The 15,159-nt window shown below is 41.5% G+C and overlaps 1 protein-coding gene across 1 annotated transcript in view; it reads right to left on the minus strand.

Moving 5' to 3' along the window:
* Positions 1-15,159, minus strand: part of LOC146483705 (cilia- and flagella-associated protein 47-like) — a 46,242-nt gene that overhangs the window by 13,376 nt on the left and 17,707 nt on the right. Inside the window, exons 21-38 of the mRNA XM_085105848.1 lie at positions 14,745-14,813; positions 14,564-14,645; positions 14,098-14,189; positions 12,014-12,298; positions 11,332-11,542; positions 10,943-11,141; positions 10,088-10,306; positions 9,072-9,512; positions 7,975-8,268; positions 6,891-7,101; positions 6,029-6,224; positions 5,137-5,234; positions 4,278-4,394; positions 3,290-3,424; positions 2,854-2,955; positions 2,297-2,458; positions 1,268-1,467; positions 230-300 (exon numbers count right to left, since the gene is read on the minus strand). Of these exons, the coding sequence (XP_084961974.1) occupies positions 230-300; positions 1,268-1,467; positions 2,297-2,458; positions 2,854-2,955; positions 3,290-3,424; positions 4,278-4,394; positions 5,137-5,234; positions 6,029-6,224; positions 6,891-7,101; positions 7,975-8,268; positions 9,072-9,512; positions 10,088-10,306; positions 10,943-11,141; positions 11,332-11,542; positions 12,014-12,298; positions 14,098-14,189; positions 14,564-14,645; positions 14,745-14,813 (3,184 nt within the window). The remainder of the gene's footprint in view (positions 1-229; positions 301-1,267; positions 1,468-2,296; positions 2,459-2,853; positions 2,956-3,289; positions 3,425-4,277; positions 4,395-5,136; positions 5,235-6,028; positions 6,225-6,890; positions 7,102-7,974; positions 8,269-9,071; positions 9,513-10,087; positions 10,307-10,942; positions 11,142-11,331; positions 11,543-12,013; positions 12,299-14,097; positions 14,190-14,563; positions 14,646-14,744; positions 14,814-15,159) is intronic.

Here is a 15,159-nt window from a genome sequence, read left to right on the forward strand (position 1 = left end):
AGCGACAGTAATGAAATTAGAGTATTCATAAACCAAACAGAAATCAAAACAAAAGCGCAGGAAAAGAGTCGTGAGACACACGACAGTTGGTTTTGCGCGGGAAACTGATAAGGACTACTCTATTCATCGAAATATGAAACAATTTCATCGTGACCTTTCAAACATAAAAGGTATGTTTCTTAACCGGCTCAGTACCTCATAAGATGCAAAAAAAATTATTTTGACTTACCTGTAAGCGTCTCAGTCCTCTGTTGCTCTACTTTAGGTGGAAACTCTCTTCTGGGAGATTTATTCAATTGCCTGTAAACAGACAAGAAGATAAAAGTTTGTCTTAGCAGAACACAGGTGATGCAATAACAAGTCATGAAAGACGTCACCTCAAGCACGATGAGCAACTAGTCTATCTTCCTTTCATAAGACTGTAACTGAAACAGTGCCAGTTAAAGTTTGTGCATATTGCAATAAGCCCCCATTTATATTTTAAAAATCTATTACTAGATTTATATGTGAGAATGAAGTATTATTCATTAAGTGACACAGGCATTTTCGGAAACAAAAAATCCGAGTGCTCCTATCTAGAGTCGAACCTAAGACCCTCCTATTACTAGTTCGGATGCTCTACCACTGAGCTACAGAAGACTTGTGGGAGCTAAGGCCATTAAACTAGGTTCATGGGGCAAACATCCTGCATACTGCTAGGACTGGAATGTCGATGTGTAGATTTATATGATAAATTTCATCCCGTATTGTATTTGTAAGTTGTACAGTCATGGGTTATTATATAATTTTGTTGCAATTTGCATGGCTCCATGGAAGAGCATTTCATTGTGATTTATGGAACTCGTGGGTCATTGAAGGTTTACTTCATAAACTCAAACTTGTCTTGCACGCCAGGAATACTTTATTACATTTTAACAGCTGTTTTAGAAGAGCAAGTAGCATCAGCGTACGACTTAACAGATCTACCCTCCCCTGACGCCGCTCCAGAGGACTCCACGAAAGAGTCCCCCATAAGCGAAACTCTTTGCGAGGGCGTCTGTACTTTGCCTTGATTCAATCCTTTGTTTGAATTGCCTGCTCCATCGCTGGAAGATTCATTGTAACTGAAGTCGTTTACTCCATATCATGATGGCAAACATGCTTTCTGTTTTCCCAGACGTTAGAAAAACTACACCTTGAGACAACCTGGTTCATACAGCCAGCAACAACTGAAAGAAAAATCTGGTTTTATTTATATATGAAAACGATATATTTTATCATCAGTTACCCGTGGTCTGTTCGTGATTCCACTTTCTTTAAATTCTTGTTGGATTTTGAGCCTTTCGCTTTCGGCGGCGGGGAGCCTGGGAACGAATTTCGAGCTTCCACCAACACGATCCGGAACTCGCCGGTCAGCGGAAACGGGTTGGTGACGTCAAAGTTTACTTTCTGAAGTTCATAACAAGGTGATTCACTTTTGATTGTCGCCTGCAAAGAAATTGTCAAAAGAGTTTTGAGTTCTCTTTCCTACATAATAACGGCTCAATTTGTCACTTCTAATGTGCTCTAACTGGTCTATCACTGAAAATAAAACCAATAGCTAAGGCAAAGTCTTTGTCCAATCCTGGGGTCCAATTCAGTAGACTTAAATCCAAGGCGAAGATTTTCAACAACGATTTTCAGCGCAAAACAGGGTAGTTTTGAGTCACAATGACAATAATAAAACCAATGGCTAAGGCAAAGTCCTTGTCCAATCCTGGGGTCCAATCCAGTAGATTTAAAGTCGATGTCCAAGGCGAAGATTTTCAACAACGATTTTCAGCACAAAACAGGGTAGTTTTGAGTCGCAACGGCAATCATTAGCGATAAAATGTTGCAGGAAAGTTGATGCGTTGTAATATGGATTAGCAGACGATTTGATGTGCAATTTGTGCGCTCCCAGAACGTTGCAAGTTTTTAAACCAGGTACAAAAATTTGCAACATGGTATCAGCGCGAAAATTGGAGCAACAATCGACTACGCCGCTGTGTTACTCAGTATCAACTTACCGCGAGATAATGTTGCGCTAAAAATCATCGCTACCAAATGAGGAATTGATGTGGTATTGCACTAAACATCTTTGCGGCGAATTTCCGAATGTACCAACACTTTTTCGTAAGCGACTAGCTGGCAGGTCACTTGGAGTATTGGTACCCCCCCCCCCCCCGGATGGGACCCAGCGTTTTGATCACTGTGCATTGAGCTAAATGTCTCTGATTATTTCGTTCCAGGCAAGGGATACATCCAAAACCTTCTTCCTCCTATCTGTTTATCTTACCACAGGCACAATGTTGGTGATGCAAGTGTCCAAAGTAAACACAAGAGTGTTTCCGCACGGAGTTCCTTCTCGTTTTCCAACAAGTACTAATGTTGCATTGCACGGCCGGAGAAAGCGGCTCTTGAACTCAACTGGCATCTGAAGATGGCCTTTAGATGGAACCTAAAACATAGCATTAAAGCTTTAATATTTAATATTCTCATAAGCCTAAGGCAACGCGTAGTTATAGGGAGCTCAAATCTTCGCTTGTTTTCCTAATTTGGCCGGAGTCCCGGAGTCTGTTGCAAAAATTAAACTTTCAGTTGTCACGCCAACCAAGCAGACATGCACCATTTTCACCTGGCGCCAGCAACGCTATCAGAACACTAGTTTGTAAAACAAGATAATGTCATCTGTGTGCACAAACATTTGCTCGCTCGGGAAAGCACAATAACATATATGTGAGAAATTTTAACTTAAGAGATGACGAATCAGTAATCCCTCTAACCAGAAGAGCAATAGAAACCTTTCGCTGCACTTGTGTTTTCCTGTTCCTTGTCATTCGGTTTTAGACTCACCTGTATCACTTCCCCCATTGGAAGCCGAAAGTCACCCGCGTCTTTTCCCGCCAAAAGTACCTGATACACCAGTGGCTTGGTACTCGGGTTCTGAAGGCGAACCTGCAAATATAACAAAACCTGGTTTAATATGCAAACTTCTTTTACTTTGACAATATACTAGTTTTCTTTTTACTGCACCGTTTATGAGGCAGAGTGTGTTCAATAATTTTCTGCACTGAAGTTTTAAAAAGGAACATGTTGTATCGCCATTTCAAAATGAGAACTCCAGAAGAAACGAACTGATAAATTTCTCCAACTGTCTTGTAACTGTGACAATCAGAGATAAAAATAATTTCTCTTATTCCAACCTTTTGTAAGAATAAATAACAAATAAAGCAAATGGTACATGGTACAACATCGTTCAAACCAGCCATTAAAGATCAAACTGACATACATGTTTGGTCACTGTGCCGTGGAGTGGACCTTCAAAGCTGACAGTTGCGCGTGGCAGGTAGTGAGGAAGCCGCTGGTAGAGATGAATGCATAACAGCAAGATTGTGATCGGGTTTGGTTCCGTCAAGTCTGTTGGCTGTTACAAAAAAAAAAAGGAAAAACAAAACCATGATAAGACATTAGAAGAATAAAATTTTGCACATTAAAAAAGTATATAACACAACAGTCGTTTTTCAACAAATGGTATTCACAACAAGTAAACAGAAGGTGTGAATTAATTTGCTCTGCCAAATACTTGGCTTTATTTGTTTCCCTGTTTTGTTTTGTTTCGTTTCTTTTTTCACATTTTTTTAATTTCTATGCAAAACTGGGTAAGATTTCAGTGCCATGATAGAAGCAGAAATAAAAAATCATAACCAGTCAGGATTGATTTCCATATCATGGATTCATCATACAAAATCATCTTTAGGATAAATGAAATATTACATAAGTTTGTAAATTTGTATAACGCCTAATGCCATGACGAGATGATCAAATGCGCTTTGCCATAAGGGGGCACTCTCCAGATCGAATTGGAACTTGGAAGTGTTGGTTTTTGAGAAGAGGCGAAACCGGAATACCCGGAGGAAACCTCTCGGAACAGGGGCGAGAACAGACAGCAAACTCAACCCACATATGACGCCGAGTCTGGGAATCGAACCCGAGCCACATTGGTGAGAGGCGAGTGCTGCCATCCCTGATCGCGAAGAATAGTCTTATTTCGATATATTAAAATTCAGCCTGAAACAATAAACATTACTGCCAGGCTCTGGGGAATAAACCCATATAAAATCTACGATTTCCCCAGAGCCTCGAAGTGATATTATTGCTTCAGGCTGAACGTTAATATATCGAAAATGGGCTATTCGATCTCGAATCACAAAAATGGTTATCGGATTCTTATCCCTAGAACGTACACCCTGGTAACAGTACCACTGCCCTTGACTGACCTGTATGTCATAGTCCACTCCAATGTGTCTGAGAGCCTCAACAACCTTGAGCACATTATGAAGACACTGTTCTGCTTTACTGGGGCGAGTGTACATTGAATACAGATGAGTTGAAATCTAACGAAAACAAAGGATTAAAGAGTTCGTTGTGAAAACAGGCAATTATAACAATTTCATGTTTGGACGAGATCTGTTTAATACTTAATTGGCCTGATAACCAACTCCAAAGCCTGGTGTGGGGTCGAGAAAGAAAGGGTGGCAGCTCTTCCCCCTATACCCCACTTGGAAGCCTATTCACATGCTAATACTTAACGGATACACAGAGTTCACTACACGTTTAATGCAGGAAACACTAAATTCGTTTACAATATTCAACAAGGAAATTTACTGTATAGCAATAAATTTTCGGCGAGTGTTGATTTGGGAGTTAGCAAGATCAAATTATTTCCATATAGAAAGATTGAACTTTTGTGGAGGAACTACTATGAATGAAAAAAATCGTGATTTTGATTTCACTTTGATAGTCAATTTTAAAGCTTGCACTCGAATGTCAAAGACCACGAGAGCGCAAAATATGTAAAATAGATGATTGCTTGGCTATCATTCTTTGGCGCAGATAATTTTCTTTTAAGTAATTTTCTTCTTTTATAGTAAAAGTGTTGCTGGTAAATTTGACTTACACCCGTATTTCAATTCTAAAGAACTTAGTTATCACAAAACAACAATATTTCACGATGCACAAAACTGTCACAACATAAATGCCTATATTTTAATATGATTGGCCCATTGCGCTGTTTGCGTCTGTTGTGATTGGCCAGAGTCGTTACTTTGGTTTTGGTTGAAAAGCGCTCTAACTTACCACAAATGGGACATGTGCGCCCACAAGAGCAGCTAGTACCAGTCCATCCATGAAATCAACGTCAAAATTTACAATCCAACGACACGGCGGACTGGAACCTACAAACAGATCATTGGAATACGATTTTATTGCAGTGAAATATTAAGGGCTGGTTCACACTAGCGACGAATCGGAATCGGAGACGGAATCGGAAGTGCAAGGAACATCCCGTTCCAGTGTGAATCCACAAACTGGGACGGAATCGCAATCGTAAGCTCGGCGGAAACGGAACGTTTCCTTTTTTTCTTCAAATTCCGCTTCTGATTCCGTCGCTTGCATTCGAGTGTGAACTGGTTGATCGGAATCGGAAGCACAAGCAGAAGAATCAACCAATCAAATAGCTCATTCCCAATTCCCTTACACGAGATTTTGAACAGAAAACATAGCGGCTCTCCGCCATTTTGAACGAAAGCGAGACTTCCGTTTCTGCTTCCGTCGTATTGATTCGCACTAGGTCAGAAGCAAAACGATAAGCAAACTCAAATGGAATTGGGCTGGTCATTTAGCGAGAAGAACAGGTAACCGTTGGACATCCCGCATTACGTTCTGGACGCCCCGGGGACACACAAGGAACCGAGGAAGACCAAGGACAAGATGGAGGGATGACTTAGATAGTTTCCTAAAGCACTGGCACCGTGTCGCGCAAAACGTGGTCCAGTGGAGGTCAATGGGGAAGGCCTACGTCCAACGACGTACATTTAGCGGCTGAATCTACTACTACTAGGTCAGAAGATTCTTTGATTCCGACTCTGATTCCGACTTCGCTTAAATCGCTTGTGTGGCTAGAGTGTAATAGGCCTAAAGAAGCAAGTCTGAAGAACTGATGACCTCAGAGGTTACGTCAATGTCTCACCTCCAATGGCTTCAGGCCAGCTGAGATTCCTTTGCATGTTGTAATGATGATTAATCCAAGCCAGCAAAATCCGTTCGCCAACGCTGTAAACATTGCTGGTAAGCGGATCTGGATTCACGTCTGGCAAAGGAGCGTTCTTATTGGGTATCTGAAGCTTCTTGTACTGATGCGGTGTGATACGGCTCAGTATCAAGACCTAACATGAAACAAGGAGAGGTTATTAATGAGAAACATACAGCGTTCAAAGCCTGGCTCCGAACACCAACTCCCGTGTCCTGCAACCGACTCCTGGGGTACTTACCATTTATGCAAACCACCCGGGTGGAAATTTTCGGCATAAATACGAAACGATTTAGCTTGTCTTAACAGAAGATGGATAACATGCAAAATGTATGAACATCAGCTGTATATCCCAAAACGAGTAATAAAAATGCATCACTTAGACCAGAAGCCCATAATTTCAGAAGTACTCCAAATGGAATGATGCGCACCATGTGATTTTCCAACAGGAATGTCCGGGTTTTTCATGTAAATGGTAAGCACCCCTGCACACTCTCAGAGCAAATAAATACCTCTTACTAATCTTGTTTTCTCGGTTCGTACTGTAAGTTACGGATCCTCGTTTATTCCTGTTGTAACTTACAGTACGGACCAAGAAAACGAGGTTAGTGAGGTTAATGGTGCGCGCGGGAAAGGATCGGAAAAACTTTCAAATTTAGTGGGCCGTATAGTGAAATACGGCTCGCAGAATTGACCAATCACACCGCGCATACTAACTGGGAGGTGTAATAGCAAACAAAACGACAACAACTCTCATCACTCATCCCGCAATTCAATCTATCTATAAGTTTTCTCGTGGTACCTTGACTAGTTGTGACAGGATGTGAGTCCACGCCTGCGTAGAGCATGCCTCAAAATGGGCTTCTTCCATATTGTAAGAACTGCCGTCGTTAGAAAGCTTCTCTTCTTCTTCCGTGCCTTGAAGTTTCCTTTGGATTTTCTGCCAGCGCCGATAATCAGCAGCGTCTAATAAATCCTCTGGTTTGACAGGTGACAGCATTGCGCCTTGGCTCCTACACAGAAGGAAATAAGGTAAGGTATCTCGGGGTTTAACTAACAGGCGAGAACAGGCAAAATCAACTGTCAGCAATGAAATGCTGCGGTTTTAACGGAGAGCTAAGGACAGGAGATCATAAAATTAACAGAGAAGACTAAGAAATGGCTAGACTTCAAACCAGTACGCCTTCTTTTGTGTTGGTCCGTCAAACGAAAGCGCGCGCTCTTCGAACGAAAATCTGAAGCGAGAGAAGAACTGGAAAATGAAACTGGGAAGGGCGCGCCGGAATCCATGCTTTCCGCAATTTGCTTCTCCTCCCGTGAATTTAAAATGACTATTTTGCAGTCTAAGAAACGGCTAAAATTTTTACTGATAGCTGAGAAATGGCCAAACATTTAAATTAAAACTGGGATTCCAGCACTCGGCTCGATCCAGACCCTTTTCCAAGGATGCTTTCTTCAAACTTCATGCTTTCGCATTTTCATCATCAAACTGACTGGCTTTTTAACAATTTCTTGGTCTAAATAGACGACAGTAACCGTTGAGTAAATTCACCTCCTCTTTCCTCGTGCTGTATTTCTCGCTTCCTTTTATTGGTATGGGGCTGATGGCCAATCACAGCATAACCCGACATCGCAATGAACCAATCAGAATTGGAAGCAACAACGTGTAACCGGCGCTGAGCGCGGGAAAACGCGTGTGAGTAACTCAAGATCGGTTTCGGTTTTGCTTCTCATTGGTTGAGAAAGTGGCGCTAGTTTTGCTCTGAACCAATCATAGAACGTAGTAAAGAAAAACCAGAGCGAAAGCGAATTACTCTCGATACTAAATGGAAAACCACTCTAAAAACAGTTCAAATTTAATGAAAGGAAAAGTTGTCCATTCATACCTCAAGAAAGTGAGTAGTGTACAGTACATCCAATGAATCTGGCGCACACGGTCCACAGGGCAGGTTGGAAGAGTGGATGCTAGTGGAATCCCTGGCACAGGCCGCCCACACAGATGACCCACAAGATCAAACACTGACCGGGCCTCTTTCTTTGAGTTGTTATCCCAGTTGGATGTTCGTGCAGCCCCTGTTCCACCCGTCTGGGGATCACTGGTGTCCTGGAGTGCTGATCGCAGGGATTGTGGTATGGCTATTGGATAAGGCCCACCAGACCAGGCCTGTGATGAGAAGTACCTGCAACAACAAACATAATTTAAGTTGAGAGTGGTGTATTGTTCAGTAAGTGACACGGCAAAACACGGAAAAAGGAATCCGAGTGCTCCTGTCATGAGTCGAACCTAAGACCTTCCGATTACTAGTTCGGATGCTCTACCACTGAGCTACGGGAGACTCGTGGGAGCTAAGGCCATTAAACTAGGTTCATGGAGCAAACATCCTGCACACTGCCAGGATTTGAAGGGCAATGTGTGGCATATGCGCAATAGAATAAATGTGATGGTATATTTTAAGCCTGGTGAATAAGTTATGAATAAATGTGGAAGAAGCTTTCAACTGACTTTTCACGATACTACAGCTGAAATTCACCTAACTCCACTTCACAATCTTGTCAATTTTGTTCGACAAATCTGAGCATAGAAATGAGCGACGGTGAAATTCTGAATACAAGTCTCTCCAAAAATGCGGGCCACCCTCCCCCCACCCTACAAAAAAATCTACGACGAAAGGATCCTTCAGATAGGAGGTATTAGCTCTTTTAGGCTGTTAAAATGTAGCTTGAACTAAACGCTGTTTATAGTCAAAGGACAACTCATTTTGAAACGCAAAATTCTCTTTGATAACAAGTACCCAGAAACAAAATGTCCCAAAAAATAATGCAAGGCCCTTTTAAAATATCCTATACACGTTCATAAGCCTAGGACATGTAACCTGGATTCAGCTGCAAGTTGTCATGGTAAAATTTAAAACAACATAATTAAACTTTCACATATCAAACTTGCACATAAAAAGTGTCACAACAAGTATACAGTTGCCTGCACCTTTGCACAGCATTAATGGCTTTCCTTATAAACTTTCTCTCTTCGCTCTCCACTCCAGAGACCAAAACAAAGGTCCCATTACCATCAGAGCCGTCAGAAACCACTCGAGCAGGGGCCCCCTGTTGGGACTCCCCGTGATGGGGCGTGGAGGGGTATGTGGATGATGTAGCCTCGTTGCTAGACTCGGGGTATGTAGACGTACTGATACCAAAGCTGGTGCTTGTGGCACTGGTGGATGCTATCGTCGGTGGACGATTGGGGGTGACACAAGGCATGAAAACAGGTTCCCCAGGGGGGAAGTCTTGCGTGCCTGTTTGTTTGTCCAGGATGGAGATTCCTTGTTGCCTGCAGACGATGTGGAAGTCTGTTTGGTGTGCAGCAAGGAATGGATAGCAAGACAACAGGCAGTTGTCAGCTGTGGCTGTCACTGGCAGTTCGTACCTACAACGGACAAATACAACGATGAGCGATAATCAATGCTGCTAGCAGAATTGTGATTAAGATATCTAGTTAAGCTCAAGATAACTCAAAACAACTGACAAACTTGACTGGTCAATCCATGGGAATCTGAAGCACCAGGTCACTTAAAAATCTTTCTAGAGTTCGCAGATTTAGTCGCACTGCAAATGTCGTCCTTTCTGTGTGACATGATAAGGTTACGCCAAAATTAAACATAGTTATCCTTAAAAATTTTTCCACTCACGCTTGTTGAATATGAGATGATAGATAGCCAACGAGGCGCGTAGCGCAGACTTGGCTGTAATCATCTCATATCCAACAAGCGTGAGTGGAAAAATCGTTTTATTAAAAACAAACAAGAAATATTGCTATATCTTGCTAATTTCGTTTTGCAAGAACTACCAGACGACAACTTTAATTATGGTCGCTATTTCTCGGGGATGGTAAAATGGGTCATTTACCACGCATGGCCGTTAAGCCAATCAAATCCCTGGAATTGCATTATACAATGATCTAGTTTTTAATAATCATAATCATCCTGTTTACTATTGTCATACTTTTCCTTTCCGTCCGTGAAGACAATAGCTGTGGTGAAAGACACAGGGCTTGGGGACAGGAATGTAATACTACAGGGAATCACACATGGTTCTCCTTCATCATCACTACTACAGCATGGCTGAATAGACTGTCCATCGGGGAAAGACACTTCCAACACCGACTGCAAGCTGCCATCTTCAAGCTCCACCTCGGGGATTTCATAATCTAACACTGACGCTCTAAAACAAGGAGGAGAAGAATAGCTCAAATAAAAATAAAGTCAGTTTGCGTAACAAGCTTTAATCAGTCCATGACTGGCAAACCTGTGGCTATCAAATTACAGACTGACCTAGTATTTTAACAAGTTGGTTTTTGTGGAGAGACGAAAACTACAATCAAGAACACAATGGTTGGGACAAATTCGCATTACCGTCTTTCCATACGCACGCGACAGACACACGCTACACGCGAATGAAAAAATCGCCGTTCCCTGACCCTCAACCCCTCACAATGTTAAGCCCGTGTAAGAAAAATGCCTTGTCGACTTCAACATTGTATTAACGGAGAGTGTGGGGTGTAAAAATGAGTTGTAAACAGATAAGTTAGGTCACACTCAATTCGCAATTAATAGCATACTTTGAATGTCCAAAGCCCTTTTGTCCTTGATTGTAGATAAAACAGAAAATAAAAAAAAAATAAAAATAAAAACCCAGCCAATATGACATCAAGGATTTCACTCCAGGCCTCACAGGTAGGAGGCCTAGGTTAATGTTCTCATCACCAGTTGGGCTGAGCTGTTGATGGTATACCCATCCTCGTCAGGCTAATACATCGTGCAAACACTGAGAAAACAGCGTCTAGTGCTGTTCACTTACCTTCTATATCCTCTCGCAATGATGTTAAAATTAACAGTAACTTGAGTGGAAAGTGGTACAGTTGTTAGCCTCAGACACTCAGGGTCAAACTTGAGGTTGGGTGCTAGAAGTTCGCCCTTGAGGGTCAAGGTACGGTACGGACTGTCTCGGTTACCATTCAAGATAACTGGAACACGTGCCACAAACAGACCAGGCCTCTCTGTGGGGACAAAAAGAAAGAGCTTTAATTATCAGATGAAAGTCCTTTACAATACATTGAGCATAAGTTTAAGAACTGTTCAGAAGGAGTGTTTCAAACTGCCAAACCTAAGGAGATTGACAAATAAGCTACTTTCAAAGCAGCATGGAGTGTTGTGAAATCCAAAAGGGAGCAGTATAATTTGCCTTACGTGGGGTGAACAGCACTCCTAGTTGAAAGGTCTCTCCACTGTCCAAGGTGATTTCTGGAATAACGCTTTTCTTTCCAGCAGATGATGGGGTGAAGGGTGACCCTGTTCTGTGAAGAAATTTAAAGGTGCCATCCTCCAGTAAAGGCCCTGCAGCCTTGGTGTGCAATGTCCATGATAAGGTTTGATCACTGTTGTTTACAAACAAAACACCCTGTTGAGAAATGCAAGATGTGTTTGTCAACAAATGCGGTTTCCCAATGAATGTCATCAAATGAAGTTGTTGTTCTGTGTATATGTTTCTTTCTAAACAGTTCTACATATTATTTTTTTCCAAATATCCAGCATTAGGTCCTGCGATTAGTAGTGTCCCAGCCCTATTTAGAAATTTAAAGTCTCTTTGAATAAACACTTAACCAATAGATGACGGGCATGTTTGGTTAAATTGAAATTATATTCGCAGAAAGTCAATTTGCAACTTAAGAAAGTGAACTTGTGCAAACACATCTCATTTCACTACAGACACTACGTAATCATTATAACAAACATGGTGCAGGAATAAATGAAAGTGTTTTCTTTCTTTAGTTTTTCTGGCTTTCTGAGTTCTGCAATCACAGCAACCATGCAACCAAGAGCACTATAATTTAGAACTATGAAAATAAAAGATATAACACTAAAAGAGTACCTGTGCTCGTCCTGCCCCAGACTCAATACCAAGCTCAAAATAACCAGAGGGTAGACGAAACTCAAGAACAGAGTGTGACAGCTGAAGAGGAGGGCGTAAAGCAGTGGCCACCACACGGCGACTTGGAGTTGCCACATCGACCAGGGAGGGTACCGGGGTCATGAGCTCTGAGATGGTCCAATTCATGTGCGATGGGGCTGGTGTTGGGGGGAAGGTTGATGGGGCTGGAATTGGAGCTACTGTGTGGTTGATGCTAACAGGGATGACAAAATCATACGAAGCAACCTAACAAATAAAAGGACATGGTGATCATTAGCTGCAATGGCCATTGTTTTCATGTCTTGGAAGCCCTGAACAAACTCCAAAACAATTGAAGGTCTGAGAGCATAACCGACTTATGTCGAATTTTAGCGCAGCTTTCGATTTCGCACGGATTTGTACGAATTTTGGTTCTCCCTGCTTTGGAAAACATTTCGCGGTTTTACAATCGTGGACAAAACTCCTTGAGAAAACCAAACGCGAACAGAACAAAAACCACTTGCTTACTTCTCCCCCCCACCCCCTCCCCCTATGCAATGAAAAGCGAACACAGACAGCCAAAAAAACCACTCACTTACTGTTTCTCCCTTCATAATTCTACCACAGCTACTTCTCCCTCCCCCCCTCCCCCTTATGCAATGTTGATGTGGGAAGTGATGCTTGCCAGGAAACTGTTCGTGACCCAAAAGACAACATTGAGTCAGGGGGAGGGGGAGGGGGATTTGGTAGTTTGCTTGTCTACAAGTGAACGCGCTTGGAAGGCAAATTTTTTTATAGGTTTTGTCCACGGCAGATTCGTTTTCCAAATTATCGGTAGGCTAAAAGTTTCCACTGTCCACGAGCCGTGTTTAGCCGCACCAGTTGTTGTTTCTATAAGTAACGTTTGAGATGATATCATGGTTTGCTTTTGCGGGTTGTAACAAGCCCAAAATAGATCAAGGCAGTCGGGATAAACAACTTGCGTATCGTACTGGCTAGCTGGTTTCGCTTTTGTTTGGTGAAGTTTGTAAACGCACGACATCTATGGATCTTTTGAAAAGTTATGAAATTGACGAATGCAGTTCACAGGAACTGGTGGAAATGTTGTTCAAAGAATCCCTCCTTGGTAGTCATGACTGTGCCGTGGCGAATTTTTCAATTCGATTATCAAATCCCGCAGGAGCATCAGAGACAAATCCCGCCATGTGCAAGGTGTTTTGCAAGCCTTAGTTGTGGTTTGCCAGGCTTGAAATTCGGTATGTAACGATTAACTTCACAATTTCAAGGCAATGATTCAATAAAAGTACGATTAACATAGATTTTCAACGGTTAACACCGACTGCTCTTAAAAATAATAGATAGTCTTTACCTTTTAATAGAATTGCCGTTAATCGTTGTTAATCGTTGTTAATCGTTGAAATGGCTACATGTCTTCCTGTTAATCGTGTAGAATGCTAGTATTTTGCGTTATCAAGAGTGATATGTCAACAAACGGGACAAAACTGGATTTTACGCCAGGAAATGGACACATTTTCTCTTGGAGAATGTAACTGTTTACATTTCGGACATTCCTGTCACGTACGTAGTAGTTTGTAACAGAATCAAATAAAAGCGTGACAGCATTCTTTTCGTTGCTCCCGCGGAAAACACTGCTTTAGTGTGCCGTGTTTCAAAGACAACGAGTGTATATTGAATACAAGTATTTAATCCTCAGTGCATTGTCCTTTTGGTCATCCAGTGTCTATAATGTTACCGATATATCTTTACAAGATGGTAAAATTTCTTAATGGCATTAATACGAAACACAAAGCGGCGTGAAAAAAATACTGGACAATGGTTTTCAATCGAATTGCAGTTCACATGCAACAGTTTGGACAAATCCGAGCTACATCGAAAAACGGGCTGAAATTCGACATAAGTCGGTTATGCTCCCAGCCCTTCAATTATCCTATGCTTAAATCAAAAAGTAATCAAGAGAATGTGAATTAATTTCCATGCTCAATTGAAAGCTTAATATACTCTATTACACATCACAAGACACTTGACACTATAATGAAAAAAGGCACCTCAGAAGGCTGAAATTCCAGGGCACAATCCATAACTCGTTGACTTTTCAAGGAAACATGGTAAACACCATCGCCATCATCAACTGGATCATCTAATAATTTCAAAAAGAACAATTAACACAACGTTACATGCTAGTAGTTGTACCAAGATGGTTTTTTCCTACTTTTGCCTGTATGAGATTCTAATCCATCACAAGGTTGCCCTCCGGATGTTGTCAAGTTGCCCTAAATGGATCCATTTAAACACACCTAGTTGGAAAAAGGGGATATAGCACCAAGTTCCTTGTATAAGGAGACAACAATGGCAAAGATCAAGACTTAGAGCAAAGACCTTCTAATCCAAATGAACAAAAATCTTAAAGTGAAATCCACACCGCCATTGTGCCTCCACCCAGTTTGTTCAAAACATTTTTTTTATTTTTGCTATTGGCTGTTGAAGTACGATTACTTAGAACTCTTACAATACCTTCAAGGTCAGTGTCCAGGAATTTAAGTGAAAAGTCCAGGAACCTGCTCAGGTCAAATACCATGTCAGCTTGAGTGCGAGTCTGATAATAAGAAAACAAAGATTCATTGTAACATGCATACATTTACTTGCAAAATATGTCACAGAGAATACCGCTATAAAATGCAAACTACGTTTATACCTTGTTGCTGAGTTTAAATCTTACAGTTGCCAAAGCACCACAGTGGACTCCACCAAACTGAAATGAATTCTGCAACATGAAATAAAAGTAGCTTTGTATGAGAGCGATCACCATATAATCTATTAACCAATGAAGCTTGACATCAAATTGCAAACTGTATTTAGTCTGACACAAGCACGAGAACTCAAGAAACTCTTGAGTGCCTGACAGTACTTGAACTTTTGACCTTTCGCACAATGGTCAGATGCTAGGATAATGGGAAGATAGGGAAAATCAATCAATAAATAAAGACCAGTGATCCAACCTGAATTCTATCATTACATTTGAATCCCATATAAGCTATATAAGTATGTGCAGCACCCCAGGATACGGTTTCTGGGCTGTTTTCATCTGAAATAGGGTATACATTTTAACC

This window comes from Pavona decussata, unplaced genomic scaffold (assembly GCF_977016875.1).
Source record: "Pavona decussata unplaced genomic scaffold, jaPavDecu1.1 SCAFFOLD_38, whole genome shotgun sequence".
Taxonomy (NCBI): Eukaryota; Metazoa; Cnidaria; class Anthozoa; order Scleractinia; family Agariciidae; genus Pavona; species Pavona decussata.